Source organism: Tasmannia lanceolata, unplaced genomic scaffold (assembly GCF_043159265.1).
Source record: "Tasmannia lanceolata isolate RefF3 unplaced genomic scaffold, GAP_Taslan_0.1 ptg000025l, whole genome shotgun sequence".
Lineage (NCBI taxonomy): Eukaryota > Viridiplantae > Streptophyta > Magnoliopsida > Canellales > Winteraceae > Tasmannia > Tasmannia lanceolata.
Window position 1 is genome coordinate 10011616 of NW_027518702.1, and position 25412 is coordinate 10037027.

At 36.4% G+C, this 25412-nt stretch overlaps 1 protein-coding gene across 5 annotated transcripts; it reads right to left on the reverse strand.

Moving 5' to 3' along the window:
* Positions 1–15: 15 nt before the first annotated feature.
* Positions 16–24990, reverse strand: LOC143858020 (DNA-directed RNA polymerase II protein). Of its 5 annotated transcripts, none has more exons than XM_077368604.1 (14): positions 24665–24990; positions 24136–24280; positions 22463–22550; positions 19956–20055; positions 19778–19851; positions 19563–19634; positions 17648–17725; positions 11782–11906; positions 9765–9837; positions 9545–9606; positions 9074–9454; positions 7160–7262; positions 3656–3885; positions 16–345 (listed from the first exon to the last, which is right to left on the reverse strand). In XM_077368604.1, the coding sequence occupies exons 2-13, from the start codon at positions 24216–24218 to the stop codon at positions 3682–3684; spliced, it is 1443 nt and encodes a 480-aa protein (XP_077224719.1). In that variant the 5' UTR covers positions 24219–24280; positions 24665–24990; the 3' UTR covers positions 16–345; positions 3656–3681. The 5 variants fall into 5 exon arrangements, 3 of the variants coding, with proteins under 3 accessions (XP_077224719.1, XP_077224720.1, XP_077224718.1); XM_077368605.1 differs by lacking the exon at positions 16–345 and adding an exon at positions 540–614 and having other exon boundaries at positions 3656–3882; positions 24665–24989; XM_077368603.1 differs by lacking the exon at positions 16–345 and adding an exon at positions 540–614 and having other exon boundaries at positions 24665–24989.
* Between the last annotated feature and the right edge of the window lie 422 nt (positions 24991–25412).

Consider the following 25412-nt stretch of genomic DNA (forward strand, 5'->3'; position numbering starts at 1 on the left):
AGAGAAAAAACCAGCTTTTAGTCATAAATGAACTGTTTTTCTTTTATGTATAACCCCCAAAGGCCAAAAACATTGCCAGAGGGAAGACGCCTAAAAGGAACATTGCTTTAATCCTTCTACAGAACTACTAAGTAAAGGTATGAATTTCTTGAGAGATATTTACTGTTACTCTATTTACATGAAACTGTAAACAATAGTGATTAAATCAAATAACCCACTACCAAACACGAAATTTGCATCTCTTTGGCGAAGCAAGGATTTTCTGCTGTTTGTTGCAGATTTTTGGTTTCCATATCGCCAGCTTCGAAGTGCATTGGCCATGAAACAAATGTTGAAATATGTGAACTGAAAGCATGTAATGGAATACAAATGTCATTAACTGATTAAGATGAATGTGAAATACATTTCGAAACTTGCAGTGGGTAACCTTTTCTTGTTTGGTAATTAGCGAGAGTTATTATAGTAAAAAACATAGAGCATGGCAATCTAGAGAAGAATGGCACAGAAGAAAACGATAAGAGGTTGCAGAGAATTCTCATAAACACTATATGATCTCCACTTGGAAAACAAAGTTGAACAAACGCTACTGAGTTGCATTACTTCGCAGTTTCCATCTGTTTAGATCATCCGGAATGCCATGACCTTAAGATGGTTAACTGATGAAAATATATGCTACTATTCTATGGATTATCATATCAATCAGAAAAGAGAAAATGAAACATGATTGAATCACATAACTATATATCTTTTAAGGTAACGTGAATACCATCATTTCTAAAGAATGTAGTCACATGAAGTAATGAGTAGCAGTGTTCATAACAGGATCTTGCAAATTAGAAATTCTAGATTGACAAACATTGGTGAGTTTCAGCTGGATTCTACAAGCTTCCATCAACAAGTGTGAAGGAGAATAGGATCTGGCTTTTGATGGCTACGCGAGTTCAGAGGAGAACAGAGTAATGATGGAATCACATGCTTTCTTCCAAGATATCAAGAACATGTTGGTTTTTGGAGCGAATAATGACCGGTGATAAGGATAATAGGATCTTCAACAGTAACAATTCTAAAATATCCTCCCTTCTCTGTGTGCTTCAAAAGAACCCTACGACTTTTCTTCAACACCAAAGGGGAAGGATGCTGATTTAAGATATTTTATGGAGGTCAAAAGGGTGGATGCACTTCAAGTAAAACAGAAGACTCATGCCCTGGTGAGCAACATTGACCAGCTTCATGATCAATATATAACATGAAACGGGCACTTCCACTTCACTTCGCTTTACAAGCGCAATAGGGCTGGGCTGGATTGGGAGTTGAAGGTGATAAATGTTTTCGATGTCCTTCTCTAATTCAGAGGTGAGAAAGGAAGCAGGGAAGAAAATAATAGGTCATGGTAACAAATGGGGATTGTGAGCACTTAATTCATTTGATTTGCATGTAGCACCTAGGACTCTTGTGAGTTGTGAATTATGAGTTTTGTGACTTGTCAATGACCTGTACATAGCTATATACATAAGTGGTATTAGCATTACTAGTTAGAATTTATGTAATATAAAATTTTCAACTATGTAAGGGTTTAAGTTTAGGGAACTAGCCGACCTTGCGCTGTCATTTAACTTCCAAGAGGGAAAAAATCGAAGAGCTATAGGTCTAGGGAACTAGCCAATCATGTGAGAAGCCTCTCTAAGGCCCCATTTCACCAAATTTTAGCATTTCTGACTCAAATTTTTCTAGCCTAATAGCGCGGCACTAAGTACATTTTGTTTTTGTTTTCTGACACATCCCTTTATTCTGTTGTGTTGTTTTTTTAAAAGTTTCCTTAAATAAATCTTTATCTTTTAAAAAATAAAAATAAATTATTTTGTGGTCAGATTTTTGTCAAAAGAGATTCACTTAATACAATCACATATGCATTAAATGTGTAGTCCAGTACCAGGGAGATCAGCATGCCCCCTACCAAAAAGATTTTGGATTTTATTTTCAAAAAAAAAAAAACAAAAAAAACAAGATTTTGGATTTTCTGCCCATATATTGCACAAGGCTAATGAGTTAGCTGATGTTTTATGTAAAAAATGGTATAAAGATTGATTCTGTACTTCTGTGTCTTGAGAACACCTGGACCCTTTTGTAATGGTGCTACCTTTATTAATGAACTTGTGACTCTCAGGGAAAAAAAGAACTAAAAAGAATTCAGTAAACACATGCTTCAAAATTGCATGTTCTCGTTTTTCTTTCCCACATTTTGTCCAATTTTCCTCACCATAAGTAGATGTTGATTTCTATCTTTAGTTATTTGGAGAGCACTCTAAATTTTAAAAATCAACAAATGGGTAAATTTGAAGCAACGATGAGATATAAGTTAGATTCGAACACTGAAAATAAGAGCAAACAATGGAGCTTCAGAATAGGCCTTATAAATGGTGAGTGACACAAATAGAAGAAATAACTTAAGTTCTTTGAGTTATGAGTGTTTTAAATAGGCCCCACACATGTACTATGAAAATTTTAAGTGAGAAGAGACTTTTAAGTCATTAGAGGATATTGTAGTCCAAAAGTGTTAATTTTTGTTTAGGGTTTTAGAACTTTCTAGTTTTCTTTCTTTTCTTATATATATACGTAGCTTCAGTGCCAACATTAAAAACAAGAGCAAACAATGGCGCTTTAAAAGAGGTCATATAAATGGTGAGTGACATAAATAGAAGAAATCACTTAAAGTTCTTTGAGTTACAAGTGTTTTAAATAAGCTCCACACATGTATTATGAAAATTTTAAGCGGGGAGAGAGTCTTCAAGTCATTAAAGGATATTTTAGTCCAAAAGTGTTAGGTTTTTTGTTAAGGGTTTTAGAACTTTCTAGTTCTCTTTCTTTTCTTATACATATGTAGCTTCAAAGGACTTTTCTTGGATGCTATACAATGATGGAATGGAGTTTCTACCCCATAAATTCTTATTGTTCTTTCTTTCTTTTATCTTCCTCTTCCTCTCTCCCCTACATCTCCTCTCGGTTGGGGATAATAGGCTGAGAAACCCCTTTATCCTTCTCACTTTGCACATTCTTTTCTCCATCTCCTCTTTTCTTCTCATATCTCTTTCTTTCTAGTGTTATTTCTCCTTCCTTCTTCACATTTCCTTCTTTACCCTTCCCGGCCAGGTCCATAAATTGCTCCTCTTTTCTGCTCCTATCACCCCTCTTTCTTGATCTTGATTTTTATTGTTCTTGATCTTGATTATCTATCCTTTCTCTCTCTCTTTCTCGTGGCTGTCATGGATTGACATCAAAAGCTTTAACCAAACGTGAGGGAAAAGCAATAAAACATATAATCCTAGCGAGGGGCACACTCGCAAGTTAAAATCAGAAAGATGCATGTGCAACAACAACAGCCAGTCTTGACAAAGTTAATTATCATTTAGAAATGTTAGTCACAAATTCAATAGTCCTAATTAAAATGGCAAATAGGGCCTTAAATTAACATGGGGTGCATGTTAGTCATTTGTGACAAGAGGCAGGTAGGCATTCCTTCTAGCCATAGAAGTGATGTCTGGTTCAAAATTTAGATGCAGGATGACTACCGAGAAAATCTAGTCTCACTTTATCTAAACACAATGTAAAGCATTATTTGCCTACCACAACTTTACTCAAATAAGTAATGATTACTCACAAAATTCAAAATAATGTGGTGCAGAATTATCTCTTTGTAGCATCAATGAACATCGCCCGAGTCCAATGCTCAATGTCTTCGCCCTGTGATGGCGGAGGGGGGAAGGTAGGATGCTCCACGATATCCCACCCTTCAGCAAGGCTTTCGGATTTTCCAGTATCAGCTATCTCATTTGTATAAAGAAAACTGGCGGCAGAGTTTGATATATTGTTGTCACAAATGTTTCGCTGCTGAAGAAAACAATCAATTCGTAAGACAGTGATAAGCATGACTTATATGAAAAATATCACCTCACATTTTTTTTTGAAAGATGACAAATATATATATATATATATATATATATATATATATATATAGAGAGAGAGAGAGAGAGAGAGAGAGAGAGGAAAAGGATTGTGCGCTCGAGCGCACCTAAGCTTAGGGGCGCTCGAGTGCCAAATCACATGGGTCCCACATTTTTTGTGTTGATCCAAACCATTCATTTTGCAAGGCCCCATCATAGATAGGGTGTGTACCAAAAATCAGGTCCATTGAATCATCGTAACCCCTCCAAAATGGAGGGCAAAAATGGGCAGATTTGTGGACAAACAGAGTCTGTACATTTTAACCTCCACAAATGGATGGGTTAGGATGATCCTATGGAGCTAATTTTTGGTACATACCCCATCTATGTAAGGGCCTTTCAAATGAATGCTTTGGATCATCCTAACAAAGTGGGCCCACATGAGTTTGGGGCACTCGAGTGCACCTAAGCTTGGTGCACTCGAGCGCACAATCCTTTTCCTCATATATATATAGGGCGATGATATTTTCACCCCCGCTGCATTACTTGCACACTCCCCTTATAACCTGATTTGAAGTGAAAAGTGGGCAACTTTATGTGAAATCACGTTATAAGGGAAGTGTGCATGTAATGCAAGGGGGTGAAAATATCATCACTCTACATATATATATATATATATATATATATATATATATATATATATATATATATATATATATATATATATATATATATATATATGAGAATAGAGTTCCTAAGGTGTCACCTCATTTAGCTTATATGAGGTGGCGCTTAAAAACATAAGGGGCCCACTTTGTTTGGGGTAATCCAAACCACTCATTTGAAAGGCCCTTAGATGGATATGGTGCCTACAAAAAATCAGGTCCATAGGATCATCCTAACCCTTCCATTTATGGAGGTAAAAAATGGGCATATTTATGGAGGTTTATACCCATCCATTTCAACCTCCACAAATGGAAGGGTTAGGATGATCCTATGAAGTTGATTTTTTGGGCACACCCTATCTATGTGAGTGCCTATCAAATGAATGCTTTGGATCATCCAAACAAAGTGGGCCCCTTTTGTTTTTAAGCGCCACCTCATATAAGCTATATGAGGTGACACCTTAGGAACTCTATTCTCATCTATTCTCTCTCTCTCTCTCTCTCTCTCTCTCTATATATATATATATATATATATATATATATATATATATATAGAGAAAACGGTTTCTACACATATGTGTAGAGAGTTCTCTACACACTAGCTTAAAATACAGTGGGGGCCCACATTGTTTGGGTGATCCAAGCCATCCATTTTAAAGGCCCTCACATAGATAGAGTGTCTACAAAAAATCAGATTCATAGGATCATCCCAACCCTACAATTTGTGGAGGTAAAATGGATGTCTTTAAACCTTTACAAATTAGTCCATTTTTTGCCTCCACAATTCGAATGGTTAGGATGATCCTATGGATCTGATTTTTTGTGGACACCCTAGCTATGTGAGGGCCTTAAAAATGAATGGTTTGGATCACCCAAATAATGTGGCCCCCACTGTATTTTAAGCTAGTGTGTAGATAAGTTATCTACACATATGTGTAGGAACCGTTCTCTCATATATATATATATATATCCACATGGTATTACAATATTGCCAAAATATCATTTGTTTTTGCCAAGGATCTTTGAAGCAAAATGAAGAAAACAACATGGAAGAATGTGATGCATACGTATGGGACTCAACTAAGGGTGTCAATTTTGGCTGGGGCTCGGAAGCTCGCTCGAGCTCGGCTCGAATCCTTAACGAGCTAGGCCAGGCTCGGCTTGGCTCGTCTCGTTAAGGCTCGTTAAGAATTTAATATATATATATATATATATATATATATATATATATATATATATGAGGAAAGTGTTCCTAGTCCGGCCGACTAGAGATCATTCTCTAGTCCGCCACCCAAAAACACATGGGTCCCACATATTTGGGTGATGCAAAGCATTCATTTGATGGGCCCTGACATAGAGACGGTGTCCACAAGAAATTAGCTTCATAGGATCATCCCAACCCTATGATTTGTGGAGCTTAAAATGGACGGCTATAAACCGCCACAAATCTGTCCATTTTTTAACTCCACAAATCGAAGGGTTAAGAAGATCCTATGAAGCTGAATTTTTGTGGACATCCTATCTATGATGAGGCCTATCAAATGAATGCTTTAGATCACCCAAATATGTAGGACCCATTTGTTTTTGGGTGGCGGACTAGAGAATGATCTCTAGTCGTCCGGACTAGAAACACTTTTCTCTCTCTCTCTCTCTCTCTCTCTCTCTCTCTCTATATATATATATATATATATATTATACATTAATATATACACTAAAAGGGTTGTCCAGGGAGTGAAAGGGGGAGGCAAAATATGTCACTTCTTTTTTGGAACCCCATTTGTTACTTGGACCACCCCCCCTAGTGTAAAAAGAGTAGTCAAATTACACTAGATAGGGCTGTCCAGGGAAGATGAGGGGTGTGAACTTAATATACCCGAGCTCGATAAGGCTCGCGAGCCGCTCGCAAGCCTAGCCGAGCCTGACCGAGCAGATCCGAGCTCGAGCTAGGTTCGAGTCCTAGCCGAGCCCGAGCCGAGCTTCTGAGCTTAACAAGCCGAGCCTAGCCAAGCTTGGCTCGGCTCGGCTCGGCTCGTCTCGTCTCGTCTCTCGTTTACACCCCTAGACTCAACTCAAGAAGAATGGCCCCACTGGCATAAAGAGGAAAAATGGCCACAACACATGCATTGATTTATTTTTATTTTTTTTAATGGTACACATGCATTAAATGTTAATGGGCATAACATATCCTTCTTCTCTTGATGCTATCATTGTGGAGAATTGCCATAAATTTGTGAAAATACAAGCAATATTTTTTCTTAGAGTTCCTAATGTCTAATTCACTTCAAAAGATTAACATCTTTCTATATAAAGAAAAATAGGTAAGATATTGTGCGCCAGGAATTTTTGTCGGTTGAGAAAAATCCAAATGCCCTCGCTTTCATTTAGGAATAGCAAATGTAACCTTGTTAAGTAGGCAAATGCAACTTAGTTCAATGTATCCTTGACATCATTGTTAACAGCACAATCCATAAGATCAAAGAGGCTTAAGTATCATGGGAAAGTTAAGGCTACATTTCATTAATAGTGCATAATTTGCTTTCAAGTCAAAGGTCATACCATGATAGTTGTTGCATGTGCACTCTCCAATAAACTGCTTGAAGAAATGGCAGAATTTACATGCCATACAGACTTGTTCAACTGTTGAACTTGCTTATAAGATCTGTAAAATGAAAGGGAACTTGTCAAAGAAAATTGTGAGCATAAGCCATGTGCATATGATCGCATGCATGCATAATGTTTTTTTTTAAAGATCCCACGCACGCATGCAGAATGTTGTGCACGACAAATATCCAAAAATCAAAGAACTGCTATATGATGGTACCATTCCAAAAAAAAAAAAAAAAAACGAACTGATATATGATGGATGTGTCCCAATCATTTCAAACCAGAGTTGATATATCTGCCTGTTTTCATAAAGAAAGTACAGTCGGCAATAAAATATAGTTGCAATCAATGTGCTTGCCAATGATATATCCAAAAGCCCCCGTTCAAGGTTGTATCCACCCTAAAACCTTTACCTGCTCCAACCATCAGCCAGTAATACCATGACTCCATGCGGTCCATGAGTTACAGTGCCAATTTTTTATGCTAGAGCTTGGAAATCTTAAGACTGCAAAGTAGCTCCCTATTATTCCCGTTTTGGAGCTATCAGTGTAATTATCATCTCAAAACCATATTTGGTTAGATAATATCCTTTAATCTATTGGCATTTCGCTAAAAACTAGCAAGATCTCTGCTGGTTTGCTATTGATTTTGTTGATCTTCAAGTGGTTGGTCTGTCTAGTGTCCTCTTAAGTAGCCAAGAGAAAACATAACATGTCCATTTCTAATTTTCAGTGGTTCTCATGGAGTAATAGTTTTTTAGCCATCTATTAATATTTCAAGGATAGATTTTGGGCGAATTGAATTCTGCGTCAATGTATAAAAAGCCCGACCCGGTCCGACCCAACCCGAGAAACTATCTCAGGTAGGGCCGGGTTTTTGAATCATGGGTTTTTTGGGGAAAAAAAAACCGACTCGACCCGACCCGAGATAGTTTCTCGGTTTGGGTAGGGTTCTGGAAAACCAGACCCGCCCGACCCGAGTTGCAACCCTACTATATCCCTCTGGAAAACCAGACAAAATTCAAAGGGAATATACAATTTCTAAATTAGAATATCCTTATTGATCACTTAAACCACAATATTACCCAAACGAGAAAAAACACGTTTAAACCACAACGCTATGAACACGTATCTTTTTTAATCAAAAGCCAAACCCTAAACCCCGAATAAAACAATTAGAGATTCTTACAGTTGTGAGAGCTCACGCTGCTCAAACCCTACAAAAAGAACAAAAAAAAAACAAGCGAAGGACATCAGGAATATCTTCAATGAAAAAGAAAACATCATACAGATTGAGGTGTAGACATGTAGTCTTTTGGAGAGAATTAGTATGTTTTCAAAGAGGACAAGCTGAAAGAGATTGCAGGATAAAGTAAGACACTGAAGAGGATCTAGATGAGAACCTCTTCTCATGTTTCTTTATATAGCCTCCCATTTGCACTGAACCATAAAAGCGAGGGGAAGGGAAGGGTGGAAGCCAATGTTAGGGTATGAAATCCTTAGAAATAATTTTTGTTATTTATCAGGTAAAATGGTATTTTGGTTATAAAAAGTCCCTTGCAATTTAATAAAAATTTGAAATTGCTCTTTTTTCGTAAGGAAAAAAAAACTTACTAGACTCGTAGAGTGGACTAAGTTGAGTTGAATCATGCAAAATAGACCGAATCTTTGACCAAATCTCTACAAAAACTGGGTAGCATACACACAAACACCCAAATTCCATTTGAGTTGAGTTTGGCTGAGTCTCAAGTTGACTCGACTAGTTTTTAAAGTATGATTTCCACAAGTCATAATAAAATGATTAAGTTCCAACAAATACTTAGGACAACATCATGTACAATAAGGGGAGAGAATTAGAGAAAAATACCGTGAACATGCCGTCTTCAAGGAAAGAACAGATCGGACTTCCTTGGAAGAAGATAGAGTGGTCAACAACTTTGCAAATGCTTCAAAAGTGGATGTATCGGATGGAACATCAAGACACAATGAATTATAGCAGTATTCTGTAATGCATGCCACACTTTTCTTCAGAAGTGATATCCCTTTCTGCAGGTCCTTATGAGTTTCAACTGAATGTGGAGAAGCCGAAGAATAATTAAAGCTACCACTTCCAGCAGAGTCTAGCTGGGGTTTCCTCTCTGACTCTATTGAAGAGACGCCAAAGTTACTAGAACTTCTATCAGACCATGAATTCTCCCCATTAGTAGAGCAAAAATTCTGACGTGGTATAAAAAGGGGATACTCGTTACTGCATGGAAAATATATAAACACTTTTGTAAGTTGAAAATTTAACCTTAATTGACAAGATGAACATCTCCAGTTATAGTAAATATTGTACCTTCGGGATGATGGGCGGGCATCCCAGTAAGAATTCCGTTGCCATATACGTGAGCATGAACCCTGAAGTAAAAATTTCACATAAGAATAGCAAACAATTACATGAATAGTGAATATATAGCACAAGCATATCCTCCTATAACAGTCAATTGTGAAATTTCCAAATGTTGATTAAGATGTTAAGATTATTTTGCGGATCATGCATTGTGATTGAGGCTTACCGCAAAACCTGAATTATGAAGTGCTGGAGCAGCTAAGTTCTGGATGACAAGATTCAGAAGTTGTACCATATATCTGTTATTCAACAATTTGTGATTCGTAAAATAATACCTTAAAAAATATTTCATGTAATAAAAAACAATTATGCAATATATGAGTGTTAGATATATGTGTCCTTGTGTAAATATCTCATGTGCCCCAGGAAACAAACATATGATGAGCCCACAAGAGAAAGCTCTTTTTGTTTCATAATAGTGTTACTCATCATAAAATGAAAAACCTATGCAGTTCTTAAACAATTTAAATATAGCAGAGAGCTGTATGTAAGGAAGAGAATTAAAAAGTTACGCATAGAAAAACAAATGGGAGATAGAGTAACATGAAATCATGTTTTCAAAACCAAGCCATATTTGCATGCAGTTCCACGAATTACCTAACATGATAGTTATGGAATTTGCTAATAAATCTTGTGGTGCATGTATACACATTTCTACGCTAGATACTTCATAGATAAGGTTTTTCCACAGATGATGCCATTTAAACCATTAAAAAAAAAATGATGCCATTTAAATCTGAGGTAGGACTATACTTTTGCTTTGGAAAATAGATTTCTTCACCAAAATGGCCTCAATTTTGAATTGTCAATGTGAAAACTTATGACAAGTAGAAATCATTTCTACCAAAAGCTTTACAGGGCCCACAACCCCCAATCAATGAATCATTGAGAATAAGATGTAACATGCAATTTAGTCTTGTATACTGAGAATTCCTCCTAGGGATTTTGTATCCTCTTTTTCTTTTTAACATTTACCTCCGTTTCTTATCAATAGAAGTTCACATAATCAAATGGGAGAAAAGGATAAGTACATGTAAGAACAAGCCAGAGCTGAGACAATCAACACAGCAAGATCCCTGTTGTGACAATTGGGTCAAACCCTAGAAATTCTTGTTTCTAACTTGCAGTCAAGAAGTCACAATCGCGTTACCTTCTCTCCGTGCCATACTGATATAGGATCAACCATCAATAGGGAATAGTGAGCAACTGGCACCCCAAGCAATGTTACCCCAATAATAGAGTTCGGTGGCTTACACCACAATGGAAAGGCGACACTAATAAGCTGTAATGGTTGGAAGCCGGGTCACTGAAATTAAAGCACTTAAGTCTGCAAATATTCTATAAGAATACAGACAACAGCTTCCACAGGGTATGTACGCTCATTGCTATATAGGATCACCATGATTGGCTCTCTTAAGCTAACAACCTTAGAAGTCTCAAACCAATCCCAGCAACGTGAGGATGATTAAGTCCGCCATGGAATATAATGTACTTGGAATCACTAAGGAAACATCCATCTGCGGAGACCATCGGATGCCACAGACAAGTCGATCAGCTTAGCTAGGGTAAATAAATTATCGACTTATGGTATATACCATACGAGATTTTGAAAAAGTGAATTTTTATTTTTATTGTGAAAAAGGCTTATTTATTTTGTTATATGTGATTTGTGAACTTAGGTTCTCACATTAAAATTTCTACCATTTCATGATTTCGAGTATGATCGTTTCAATTATCATCGTGCTCTTTACTGTCTTTGTATTCTCTTTTGATATATATTTTTTCATTTTTCATTCAAATATATTACCATTCAATAAAAAATATTTTTTTGAATATATGCAATTTTAACTGATTTCAAAAAAATAAAATTGATTGATTAGATCGTGTAGCTGATTGGGTCTCAATTGGACTAAAACTCCTGTTGATTTTTTTCTCTAGCAATCTAATGTCCATGCAGCTGGAGTGATAGAGCTTCACAATGACAATTACTAGGCCAACAATCTTTACTTATAAAAAATGAATGTTAGACAAGGAACGATTTTCAGAAAGTAACTGATGAAAGAATGAGGTGCTTCTAAAGCAAGATTCTCTACCAAATATTATGGAATCAAAGTTCACATAAGAATGAAATATATCAATTTCAAAAACACAAGTAACTGGATTTCCAAGTAAGAATCACCAACCCCAATGAGGCTGAAAGTTCTTCAGATGGAACTGAATGGGGATCAAGTCCTCTAGGCAAGCGTGCATTACATATTTGATCATATTGACCACCAGACCCATCTTTTCTCTCTCCATCTAAGTTCACCTGGATCGTAAAATTGGAGAGCCAAATTGGAGTATCTTTTTTTTATAACAATCAAAATCCAATCTACATATGTTCAGAGTCAACTAACAGCAACTTTCAATATATTGACTAGAAAATTACCACATCTTAATGCAGATAAATCTTTGATTTATGCAATACTGCTCGTTTACAGATGACATGTGTCGACACTTGTGAGTTGTGACACAAGTGTCGACACTTGTACATGTGCCAAGACATCTCGACAAGCCATGAAATATTCGAGCGTACTATCAGAAGAGTCATTTTAAATTGGTTGTGTCAATATGTTTTTTTCACTGTGTCAACAATATTAACATGCAATTCACTAAGAAAAAGTAACAGCAAACTGTAGTAGGAGGGGAAGGTAACTCCTATTATTGTTTTAAAATTTTTATTATTATATTTGCTGTTTAACTTTACAGCAGTCAGCAGTCAACCACTAGTTTTATGAATTTGTTTATTATTCTTATTATTAATATACCTGTTATTGTTCATACAGCAGTTAATCTCCCTCTTCGCAATTCTTTTATTATTATTATATTTGACATTTAACATTAAAGCACTCAGCCTCACTACTTTTAAGTTTTTTTATTATATAGTCTATGCATATACATATAGGCTCCTGATAACGGTGTAACCATGTTTTGATAATGAGACGAACTCACCATGTTTTACATGTTTCAACCAGCTGCAGAGAGTTTTTTGGGAATTGTAATAGCTTTTGACAGATGATACCAGTGCACTACATATAGGGTATTTGTGTGTGTGTGTGTGTGGTGAGAGATTATACTTGGGATGGGGGGGGGGGGGGGGGGGGACCGACGACCATGATGGTCAAGATACAAAAGAAAAAGCAAATCGGAAAGCCACAAATAAGCAAAAGTTACATAAGATAGGGAAATCAAGGAGGAAGAAAATCAAACAACTCGAAACCCATGTTTTAAATTTCATCCGAAATCCGAAATTTCGGATTTTCGTCAAGACCGAAACCGAAATGTTCTGAAACCGAAATTGGCAAAACGTACTTTGGGAATTGTAATAGCTTTTGACATATGATACCAGTGCACTATATATAGGGTATTCGTGTGTGTGTGTGTGTGTGTGTGTCGTGAGAGATTATATTTAGGGAGGAGTTGGCGGGGGGGGGGGGGGGGGGGGGTGGTGAACCCAACGACCGTGATGGTCAAGATACAAAAGAAAAAGCAAATCGGAAAGCCACAAACAAGCAAAAGTTACATAAGATAGGGAAATCAAGGAGGAAGAAAAAAAATCAAACAACTCCAAACCCAGGTTTTAAATTTCGTCCGAAATCCGAAATTTCAGATTTCGGTCAAGACCAAAACCGAAACATTCTGAAACTGAAATTGTCCTTTCACAAATTTCAGCCGAAATTAATTTCGGCCGAAACTTTGGTAATTTCGGCCGAAATTTTGGCCCAAAAAATAGAAGTTTCATGTCTCTTTACTGAATTTCGGCCGAAAATTTTGGTTTTGGCTAGGTCCGAAATTACCCCCGAAACCAAAATTTGAAATCTTGCTCGAAACAATCTCTCACGACTCCCATGCATGCCACCCGATCTGTGTCACTATTAGTCGATCTCCTTACATGCTGAAAAAGAACTGCATGCCCCTCCAAGCGCTCGTAGTCTTGTAATGAATGAAGAGACGATCTACAGTTTAGTTTCTCTTGCCTCTAAACACAAAGCGCAATAATCCACAATTAATACCTTCCAATTACAGAGATGATCAGCCGTCAAGATCTTATCAAGAAAAATCATCTAACCGAAACCATACTCTTGGTGGAGTGCACACTCCACACTCTATTAATTGAAAAGGTCGCCGAAATAGGAAGGAGATGATAATAAGATTTTATGTTAAATCACCAATGGAATTGTAGATCCAGACCCTTTTGTCGCTACCTTCCCTCTTGATGAAAGTGGCGTCTAGCCCACTCAGAAAGAAGGCAACCCTTTCTATCTCCTTGCCAAAGAAATTCCATTGAAACCTCACTTTCCATGACACCCCCAACTTGAGCGATCAAAAGATTTTTGAATCGTAGCTTCTTTTTCAATCTCCACTGCCAAAAGATCAAGAAGAATATCCATAAGAAGCCTCTCCTTACACCACCAATTTTACCATAACTTAATTCTGTCACCCTTATAAACTCAATATCTGATTCCTTTCGAGAAGTTGGTCTTCTGCTTCAAGATATCTCTCCACACCGTCACCGTGTTATGCCTATATCTGTCTTCCGCATCCATTCACCTTGACTGGTTCGGTTGTGATCAATAATCTGAGTCCACAAGCCATTTTTCTCCTCCCCAAATCGTCAAAGTCACTTTCCAAGATGCGCAAGACCTCATGTTGATTTGGGTCCACTTGACAAGATGGAATTTCTTTTCATCTGAATTAGGGCTGGCAATTTCACCCGGGAAAGCGGGGATCCGCCCCGCCCGCCCTGCCCCGCTTGGGGAGGGGATTCCCCGATTTGAGTGGGGAAGGGGATTAAAAAAATTCCCCGGTGCGGGGAAGGGGAGGAGAAGGGGATGGAGTTGGCCCCGCCCCGCCCCGCATTAATGCCATTTTTTTCTTGTATTTTTTAAGTGTTTTTTTTTTTGAGAAAACTACTAGAAACCCCTTGGATCAAAACATATCTAGGAGAAGGGGATGGAGTTCGCCCCGCCCCGCCCCGCACCGCATTAATGCCATTTTTTTCTTGTATTTTTTAAGTGTTTTTTTTTTGGGAAAACTACTAGATACCCCTTGGATCAAAACATATCTACAAGATTCCCCCAAAATTTTCATAATTTCCATTAGTACAGTTTTGTCCCTGAAATAGCTTTATATGTTTTCTTTTACCCATAATCCATTGGGCATTGTCCCTCATTATATTAGTATATTACCCTTAGAAATCCCTAAAATCTCTCCATCGAACCATCACTGTAAGGCAACATTAAATTCTTTGAAAATCTCCCTCCCCCAAATAAAGGCAACATCTCTCTGATGAGTGATGAGATTTTATATGGTGTGTGCTCGTATAGTCCATTATTTTTCAAAAAGTAATGTATGGGCTACGCCATAGGATGATCCAAACCGTCCATTTGATAGGCTACAATTTAAAAGTACTTTACATGCCACACCATAGATCATCCAAACCGTCCATTTGATGGGCCACAACGTAAATAGATTGCGGCCCAAAAATCATTTCCATAGGATGATTGCAACCCTCCGATCTATAGAAGGTATCATAATCTGCAATTCCTCTATAGATTAGAGGGTTGGGATTATCCTATGGAAATGATTTTTGGGCCACAACCCATTTACGTTGCGGCCCATCAAATGGACAGTTTGGATCATCCTACAATGTGCCCATCAAGTGGAAGGTTTGGATCATCCTATGCCTATGGTAGTATGGTGTGCCCGTCAAATGGACGGTTTGGATCTTCCTATGGTGTGGCATGTACAATACTTTTTGGCAAGTGGGATTGGGAATTAGGGATCTGCTAGAGACTATTGATCAATTAAATGAATCTGAGAGCAACCACCTTTGTCCCCAGGTTAATAAAATGAATAAGACAAAATCTTAGCCTATGTGTGGCTACTCTCACATGCAATAGCCAAGCCGCAACATGCCTGAAGTGATTGTCCCTAGCAAATCTTTAGTTTTAAACCTAACATTTAACAAAGTAAAGTGAGAAAGTAAAGTGATTGTCCCTGAAGGATGCGGGGTGGGGAAGGGGATGGGGATTAGATATTCCCCGTGGGGAGGGGAGGGGGATTCCCCACCATCCCCGCAGTGGGGAGGGGAAGGGGAGGGGGAAAATTCCCTGCAGAGGGGAAGGAGTAGGGGACCCCAACATCCGGCCCCGACCCGCCCCGTTGCCAGCCCTATAATCTGAATCCCCCCACAGAAAATTTCTCTGGAGTTGCTCTGTATGTTTAATCACACCAGACGAACACCAGAATAAAGACAAGTAGTAAACCATGAGGTTGGGTAAAACCGCTTGATAGGGTGATCCTTACCCCCAAGGGAGATGAGGTTCTTCTTCCAAGTCGAGAGACTTATATAATATATGTACCTGCATACATCTAGCCCTCTCCAGACCCCACAATGACGGGAGCCTCATGCACTGGGCCGCCCTGTGTAATGTAGTTTCCCTGTTTCTGGACTTTTAGAAGTTGTCATGTCAAACACCTTGTATCCATGTTGACACTGGACACGTGAATCCATGTCCACAGATTATAGGAGATAAACTAAATAGCATGATCAGATTAGTGTGTTAAATGAATTTTAAAATGTCCTACATCATGGAGGTCGATCAAAATTTCAATTTGATTTTAAATATCTTGGTTAGAAAATAGAGAGATAAACATCAATGGTGATATGAAATCAGTTCCATTGACAGAACAAAGAGGAAATAATTGGCGTTTGAAAGAAGGGAATAAGGAAGTGACACCGGTTAGAATGGTTATGGTCTGCACTTTTCTTGGAATCGGGGAGTGAGATTTTCATTTTTAGTCTGGGACATATCAAGCAGCTGCATGGTTATGGTCTGCACTTTTCTTGGAATGGTGGAGTGAGATCTTCATTTTTAGTCTGGGACATATCAAGCAGCTGCATTCTCCTTTGCCATTAAAAAAAAAAACATATCAAGCACCTGCAATTGTGTTATAAGTTATAATCTAAAACATTGTACAATCAATTTTTTTTCTAATTGTGCCTGGTATATTAATTCTAAACTTACCTTGTTTTTAACCACTGCCCAAACTTTCCTTGAACTATTCATGCTAGTGTTGTGTCTCCCCATATTGAAGGTGCAGATATGGCATCATGTCAACACCACCCCCACCCTCCCAGCCAAGCCCAACACATACACACATATTATACAGTAAGTGAAAATGTCCATAGCTGCATCCCAAGCTTTGGGAATGCAAATAATATCTGCTGCAATATGTATCCATCGCCCCTCATATGCATATGACAAAATTGGCATGGGTTATAGCCATAGTTACCAAATTCAAAAATTATTTGAAAAATCGTAAGTGTTCGCCATGAAAAGTCCGCGAGTTTTTCTAACGAATTGCGAATTCATCGAATAATTTGTCAATTTACCGAATAGTTTGCTACTTTTTGAATAATTCACAATTTTATTAAACTTCCATTATAAATTCATAGAGTTTTTGAATGAGTAAAATGGAACTTGAACCCATGAATTTGTGAGTTTTTCTAACGAAATGTGAATTGATTGAATAATTTGTCAATTTACTGAATAGTTTGCTACTTTTTTAAATAATTCACAATTTTATTAAACCTCCATGATAAATTCAGAGTTTTTTGAATGAGTAAAGTAGAACTTGAACCCTTTTGAAAAATTCACAATTATATTAAACTTCCATGATAACTTCAAAAATCTTTTTGAATGAGTAAAGTGGAACTTGAACCCATGGCCATTAAAAACCTCAAATGAATCACTTGACCAACAAGTTGCAGCTTTCATTTGTGTCCTATTAAGATACACATGTGTGTGTATTAAATAAAAACATGAATTTTCTTAATCACTTCCTCACATTTTTCTCAAATTTTTCGAATACTTGCCTCACCGAACTGTTGCCATATCCGAAATTGGTAACTATTGTGATTACAAGATCACTAATAATCAATAATATTCACTCACTTGAATTGGACAGAAATCAGAACAAATGCAAGAATTGCTAAGTTCTTACCCGGCGTTGTGGGAACAATTTGCATATCTGCTTTATAACCACTGACTGTTTGTGAAGACGTTCAGACGTAATTGCCATCTGCAATCCATGCAATATCATGAAATTAACACAGGGTAGATCAGAAGCCAATGAAAAGAGATATGCGGGTACGTGTGATGTACCCAAATCAAAATACTGAAAGGGAATCACATTGTACATTAGTTTGTGTCTACATCAATTTTCTACAAGAACGATGTTCTGTAAATCGAGATTAGGGTGCAACTTGCGAAAGTGGACTAATAAATTTGAATTATAAATTTTATCATAAATCAAAAGACACTTTTAGTTTACTTTAGAATATTTTAAGTATGAAAAATTGTAAAAGAAAAAAGAAAAAAAAGAGAGAGAAATACAAGAAAATGATTAAAGTCCATTTCCGAAATACAAGAAAATGATTAAAGTCCATTTCACATACACTTCCACAATTTCAACAGCAACCGCTGAACATTATCAAATGAAATTGATCAAGTTGATTCACCCTATCATGGATCATTTTTTACTCCAGAAAAAAAATAATCATAATAGAAAATGTGACTAAACATCCTGGCAAGATATTACAAAGAATTGAGCCAGATGCCACAATTTACAAGCATTCAGGTCGTCCGTGCCAGACATCCTGATGACTTCAATGTTAGATATATTATGCCACATGCATATGCCATATGGATACTCTTTCTTGCTTTTGCAAGTTGCTTCCTGAATCAAGATGGCCTTTTAGCAATCAATGACTCCTTAAAGCAATGAAATACACAAGGAGAAGGATCCAGCAACATCTGAGTCCTACCAGGTCCTTCACGGACTCCAAAGCTACCAGGTCCTTCATGGATTCTAAAACTTCAAAGTCCAGAAGCTACCTAGTCAATGTTGAAAATCACCATCAATCCCCTTTTTAGTGTGCCCAATAACACATCAGACCCTATGATTTGTGGACATGGATTCATGTGTCAAGTGTCGACACAGATATGAGGTGTTAGACAAGGCAACTCTTAAAAATCTAGAAACGGGAACGCGCCCGTACACGTACTTACTTGTAAAATTACAGATTACTAATCATAATTTGCAACAAAATAAATATGGAATTCATTTAACAAACTAATAAATCTTAGAAATGAGCAACATTAAGTTTCAAAGAAACATGAAATAATCAAATAACAGTACATTCATCAATCTAATCTATTTATCTTTAGTCCCCAATACGCATCGAGGAAAAAGAGACCAATAGGGTACAATGAATATAATATTGAAAATTGAAAGTATTTGTTTAGTGTTTTAGGTTTAGGGAAGGGGATAACAAAAAATATTAGTTAAAGAACAGTTAATAATGAAATAAGAGCTAATGATAAAAGACAAGGTAAACACAATATTCAATAATAAATAGTATTTCACTTGACCCAGTTCTACCTGCACATTCACAAGTGTAGATAAGTGTTGACACCCGTGTCTACTAAAAATTCAAAGTGTCAGCTAAATCATAGACCAGAACATGTTTCTAGAAAGAGTCCGAGTCTCGGATTTTGTAGAAACTGTTCAAGCATCAAGAGACAAGTTAAGAAGTCTATACTGATAGTCTACACTGCAAGTATCATATCTCAAAGTTCTACATTGAAGCAGTGGCCTCCAGGTGTTCAGCCACGTGTTTTGGCCTTGAGGCCGAAACTGGCGGTCTGAGACAGCATCAATTTCATCATAAACGTCAATAAACAAAAAAAACATGAAAAAATAGGATGCAGAGAGAAAAAATTTAACAGGTAATACAAATCTAATCAGGAATAAAGACGGATATAAATAATCTTTCAATCAATTAATGAATCCCCAAAATGAGTCAAGTGTGAAAGAGATATGTAAAGATTAGCCAATTATGAAGAAGAATTCTTACATGCCCTAAGCTTTGGGTGCATATAAGGTTAGGGTAGAACTTTTCCAGCTGCTCCACACGATTTTTTTTCAACTGTAGTCAGAAAGCCACTATTACCACCACTGAAAGGCATAACTAAACATTTTCGATGATGCGAATAAACAAACTTAATAATGAATTAAAACAGACAGATCCAATGTTTATGAACAAAACAAGATGCAGGGAAATTCTACTACCACAACAAAAGCTGATTCCAACAACCCATATCTAACTTTCAAATCATTAGACATCCTTTCAAGCTCAATCCTCCCTATAAAAATATTGGTTAACCAACATGTTACAATTAGAAAGGTAAAGAATATGTAAAAAATGAAACCCAGAAAGCAGATGCGCACTACCTATGAATGGACCAACCTTGAGAGAGTCGTTTTTCAGTAAGATGAAGTCTATCTTTCAACTGAGCAAGTTTCTCATTTTGAAGTACTCTCCAGTTGAGCTGATCATCTGCTTTATTCTGATGAAAATAAAAAAACGTAAATGTCAAGAATTAACAGCCATTTAGGACTAATGAACAAAGAAGTAGCTCCTGCCGATTAGTTAACCATCTAAAATAAAGAAACTGAAGTCACAATTTGGAGGTCTGCCCCCAAAAGACAGATAATAAATAAAAACTAAAAAGGGATGCAAAAAAAGAAACAAAATCCTGTGTAACTTCAAATATATTGCACTTCATTAGAAGTTTCAGATTCTTTGTTAACCACTCATGGTACAACTTTCCCATTATACAAGCTAATACATTTCTTGCAGTCCAGTCACGGCTCAACAAAGATTAACTGCAATGTAGTACAAGAATATTTTATTGGATTAGCTTTTCAAAAATTCAATGAGATAGAAACCAAAACAAATTAATAGTCAGTTTACATATTTACTTCATTGAACTATACCTAGGGGTGGCCAACCGGTTCGGTTCTCGGTCCTTGGTTACTTTTTTTTCGGTTCTCGGTTCCCGGTTTCATGAACCGTAAGAACCGAACCGAACCGTAGTACATAGTAGGACCGAACCGAACCGGACCGAACATAATCGGTCCGGTTCTAATGGCTAATTACTAATTATTAATTATAGTTTATAAAAACTTTTAATTAAAGTTATAATATAAGTTACTTTCTTATTATAAGAATAGTATTAACTATTACTTATTAATATCATAAGTAATTTATATTAATAAGTATATGTATAATAGAAATATAAAAATATTATATATATATATATATATATATATATATATATATATATATATAAAGTTCGGTTCTTCGGTTCCAGAACCGAACCAAGAACATTGGAGCCGGAACCGAACCGAATAAGTTCGGTTCTTCCTCAGTGGAACCGAACCGGACCCAAAGTATTTTTAAACAGTTCGGTTCCGGTTCGGTTCTTCGGTTCCGGTTCGGTTCTTCGGGTTTGGTTCGGTTCTGGCCACCCCTAACTATACCTATCTAACTGTACAACTTATGTGAACATTTATAAATTCTTCAAACCACATAAATCAAATCGAAGTTTTAAGCATCAATATGATGATAAACACAGGACACCTTTCTAAAAAAAGGGTTCTTATTCACTGATTGAAATACATTACTTTTATATCTGAATTTCAAAAAATTTATATAGTAAGCATATTACAACCATGAAAACTTGGATAAAAATGTACCCTTTTTTTGTTTTATATTTTAAGGATAACTAATGCTCTACTATTAGAACAACAAAATTGGAAAGATTACATCACGATCAGAGATTGCTCTACACAAAGATTTTTCTCACACACACCTTCTTTAAGCTAAATGTCCTCTATTTCAATGGAATTTTAGAAGATATAACTAAAAGATAAGGTGATAATGCTTGATAAGCCTGTATCACCAGTAATGGCCCCTCTTTAAATATAGCAGAGAGCTGTATGTGAGGAAGAGATTAAAAAAGTTATGCATGGAAAAATAAATGGGACATAGAGTAACATGAAATCATGTTTTCAAAACCAAGCCATATTTGCATGCAGTTCAGCTCTATGCATGCAAATATGGAGACTCAAACCAAGCCATATTTCATGGGAGATAAGGTGATAATGCTTGAAAACATGATTTCATGATTTGGAAACTCCAACCTCCTTTCTAAATTTGACGGTAGAAGGGCATTGTGCGACGAGCACAATATATGAAGGAGGGGAACGTTATAAGTTTTCAAGGTATGCTAGATCCTGCATAGCAACAAGGGCCTGTCTTTCGAGAAAGAATAAGCAAGGGTCTGAAAATTGAGGACTTCGATGGCCGTGCTCTTGAACCAGAACAATAGACAGTGCTAGGACGCCAACAAATGAATAATAAGTAATAGGACAAGAATTCCAGAAAGTCTACGCAGACAATATAGCTAATGGTAAGGTGTTTTAAATAGCATTGACAAGATCTTGAAAATGAAGCTTAGGACGCCTCTTCCACAAGAATATTGAGATTGCTGCCTATGATCAAAGATCGTCACAGTTCTGCATATGAAAATTGGAATGCTCAGATCAGTTCAACTATTTTGCTCCAACTCTTTTTGCCTGACAATCATTTTGGACCATTATATGAAAACCTTAAGCAAACAAAGTGATGGAAAACATGAATTTGTGAACCATGTCACTATAGGTCTCAGTCTTTTTGGAAATAAGTATTTCCCTTAATTTTTAATGTAAATTTATCTGCAAGAATGACCCTGTTTTCTAGGTATTAAGTTCTAAATTTCTTGATAAGTTGCATCATCACTAACCTAATTAAAAAATGATTAAAAACCATATAGCTAATCCAAGATAACTACGTAACAAAATGGAAACATAACAGGAAAAAAATAACAAAATTATGATCCTAGGAAATCACAGGATGGAAGCATGGCAAACCTTAGCAATGAGCTCTCCGTTTAATCTCATATACAATGAATCCCGAACGCTCTTTAATGATTTCAATGATGTATTGTAATCATTTAATCTGCAATTAAAAAACATATAAACTTCAGTTTCTATGCTAAAGATCAACAAAATAGCCAACAGGCTATTGATTAATCGTGTAGAAGAGAATAAGAATATCCATGAAGATCAAGAACTGAAGTTGCAATTTTGTATAGAATTACTCCTCCATTCATAGTCGCATCATCACAAGAAGTTGTATATATTATACAACAGTGCTTCTTCCACAAGGACTAGCACTTATATCCTTAAAGTTCACCAGTTTTTTTATTTTTATATCAATAGTTTAAACCATAGTTACCAAGTTGACAAAACAAATTCGCGAAACGCGAGAAGAAAATAGAGGGGAAACAGGAAATGAGAAACCAATAGAAAATCATATAAGAAACGTCTTAGGAAACACGTTAGAAACGTTTCATAAATGATAGAGAAACGTCAAGGAAACACATATGAATAATGAAAACATGAAATATGTGTTTTTGTGGATTTGGGATTTATTACTTTCAAATTGCTATGAGCTTTTATGCATAAATACATAGACTTATAATTTTTTTCATAATTTTTACTTAAATTGGAAGCATATATGGATGATTTATGTATGTTCTTTACATATTTTACTTCTTATCATAGATTTTATTACTTATTTCTATCGTTATTATTATATATACTATTGTTTAACTTTTAATAAGTATTCCACCATTTTTTTGTCTGATTTCTTCAAAACTTTTTATGCATGTTTAACATATGTTTCACATGCATTTCCCATACTTTACCTATGTGTTTCACACATGTTTCACATAAGTTTCCCATATGTTTCCCACATGTTTCCCACGTATTTCCCATACGTTTCGGAAACATTTCCCAATTTTTTATTCTACGTTTCATAAATGTTTGGGAGACACGTTTCTGGGTAAAAGAGTGTCCCACTCGCCCTAGGTGTTTCCAGAAGCTATATTTTTACCAACATTTCACAAATCAGGAGACCCCAATCTATTTTTTTTCATTAAAATTCACGAGTAAATTGATTGTTAACATAACTAACCAATTGTTCATTTCACAACACCACCTTCTTACACTGGATTCCTTTTAAACTCAACTCAACTCAACTAAGCCTTTTGTCCCAAACTAGTTGGGTTCGGCTAATGAATCCTTTAAAAAAAATTCATGAAGAAGGTGAAAGAATCTACCCGGCTCAAATTGACTAAGTCTAATCCTGACACTAGTTGGGTTTGTCTACATGGATCATTTTCTTCCATTCTCTCCTATCCAAGGTCATGTTCTCTATTATGTTCCTAGCCATCAAGTCTTTCCTCACTATTTCTACCCAAGTTGTTTTCGGTCTGCCCCTTCCTCTTTTTACTCCATCAACTTGGCATGAGTCACTTCTTTTCACTGGAGCATCCAAAGGCCTACATTGGATATGCCCAAACCATTTTAACCGGTGCTCTCTCATTTTCTCTTCAATTGGTACCACCCCCACCTTTTTACGGATGTCTTCATTTTCAATTGGATTCCTTTTAAAATAAAATCCCAAAATGACAACACGACAAAGCAGGAAAATAAGAAAATCTAAGCAGACCATAAACACCAAATTTGAGGAGAATTACCTGTAATTGACACAGACAGCACAAATAGAAGCAAGATTCGAATTTTCGCATATAGCACAATTACTTGTTTTTCTTGCCATCATGTTATTTTCCCACCAAATATAGAGAGCAAAAACCCACACCACAATTCACTCGCGTCACAATCCTACAAGGAAAAAAAAAACTGATAAAATATCCCTACAGGAAAACAATATGCCTGTTTGGATAATACAAGGATTTTATAATCCAGAATTGTAAAATCCTAGATTATTCAATCTAAAACTTGGATTTTATAAGTTAAAACTTGAATTTTATAAGCTAAAAACCTGGAGTGTACATTTTTAGGATTGAAAATTCGAGGTTTTAGCATATAAAATCCATGTATTCAAACGGTTAGTAAATATCAGGAACTATAAGAAGAAGAAAATCTCTGCAATCATACAAATATCATCAAAATGAAAGAAATCAAAAAACTTTTGAACTAAATATTGATTGTAGATTGCAATTCAGAGCTTCGAAAGATCAAAAATAGTTATTTTCTCTACCATACCGTAATAAGCTAGATTTCCACTGCAAAAATCTCCGAAATCCGATCGAGTTCAACCCTAACCCTAGAATTCCTATTTCAGAATAAAATTGGTACTGAAATTCCAGTTGTAGGATTTCAATAGACACGAATTAGGACGGATTTAGGGTTTGAATTTCAAGAATTCTTTTACAAGAGAACGAATCGAAGATTCTAATGACCAAGATATAAAAATAAATAGAAGAAAATAATGTCATAAATAGAAAGGGAAGCAATTTTGGAGAAGGCTGCTGACATTCAACTTGTCTTTTCGACTTTAATTGGCATTTTAGAGCTTATTGGGAATTGTAATAGCCTTTCACAGCTTTTTAAATTATAAAAGAGAAAGTGAATTTGTCCCGTTATTAAAATATGGTAGTGGGAATATCAGTTTTCAACTCCTTCCCCGAAACGAAATGTGTCTTTTTTGGAAGATCAAATTGATTTGTGACCAATTGGATGCCTAAATTGCAAATAGATGGCATGATTCATCTTTACCGTACACGTGGAATAAAAAAGTTGGCCTACGGCATGAACAACTTGTGAGCCCCACCAACTAAAGCTTCTTTTGCTTAGGGAACCAATCGTATTTGAGAGAGCTCTGCCCATCCACATCAGTGCACATGTAAATATGTAATGAACAAGAGAGAAGGTTCCTACGCCGCAGCGCAGGAGCTTAACCGCGCGTCCCCCTTTGAAACGTATAGCGGGTCCACAAGAAAGGAACTAATTG

Excerpts from the sequence above, each read along its gene's own strand:
- LOC143858020 (XM_077368604.1), bottom strand. The coding sequence starts at position 24,218 with ATGATGGCAAGAAAAACAAGTAATTGTGCTATATGCGAAAATTCGAAT. Across the intron at positions 22,551-24,135 it reads GCTGTCTGTGTCAATTACAG|ATTAAATGATTACAATACAT; the intron begins GTAATTCTCCTC and ends TTTTAATTGCAG. Across the intron at positions 9,838-11,781 it reads GAACTTTCAGCCTCATTGGG|ATATATGGTACAACTTCTGA; the intron begins GTTGGTGATTCT and ends GTTGAATAACAG.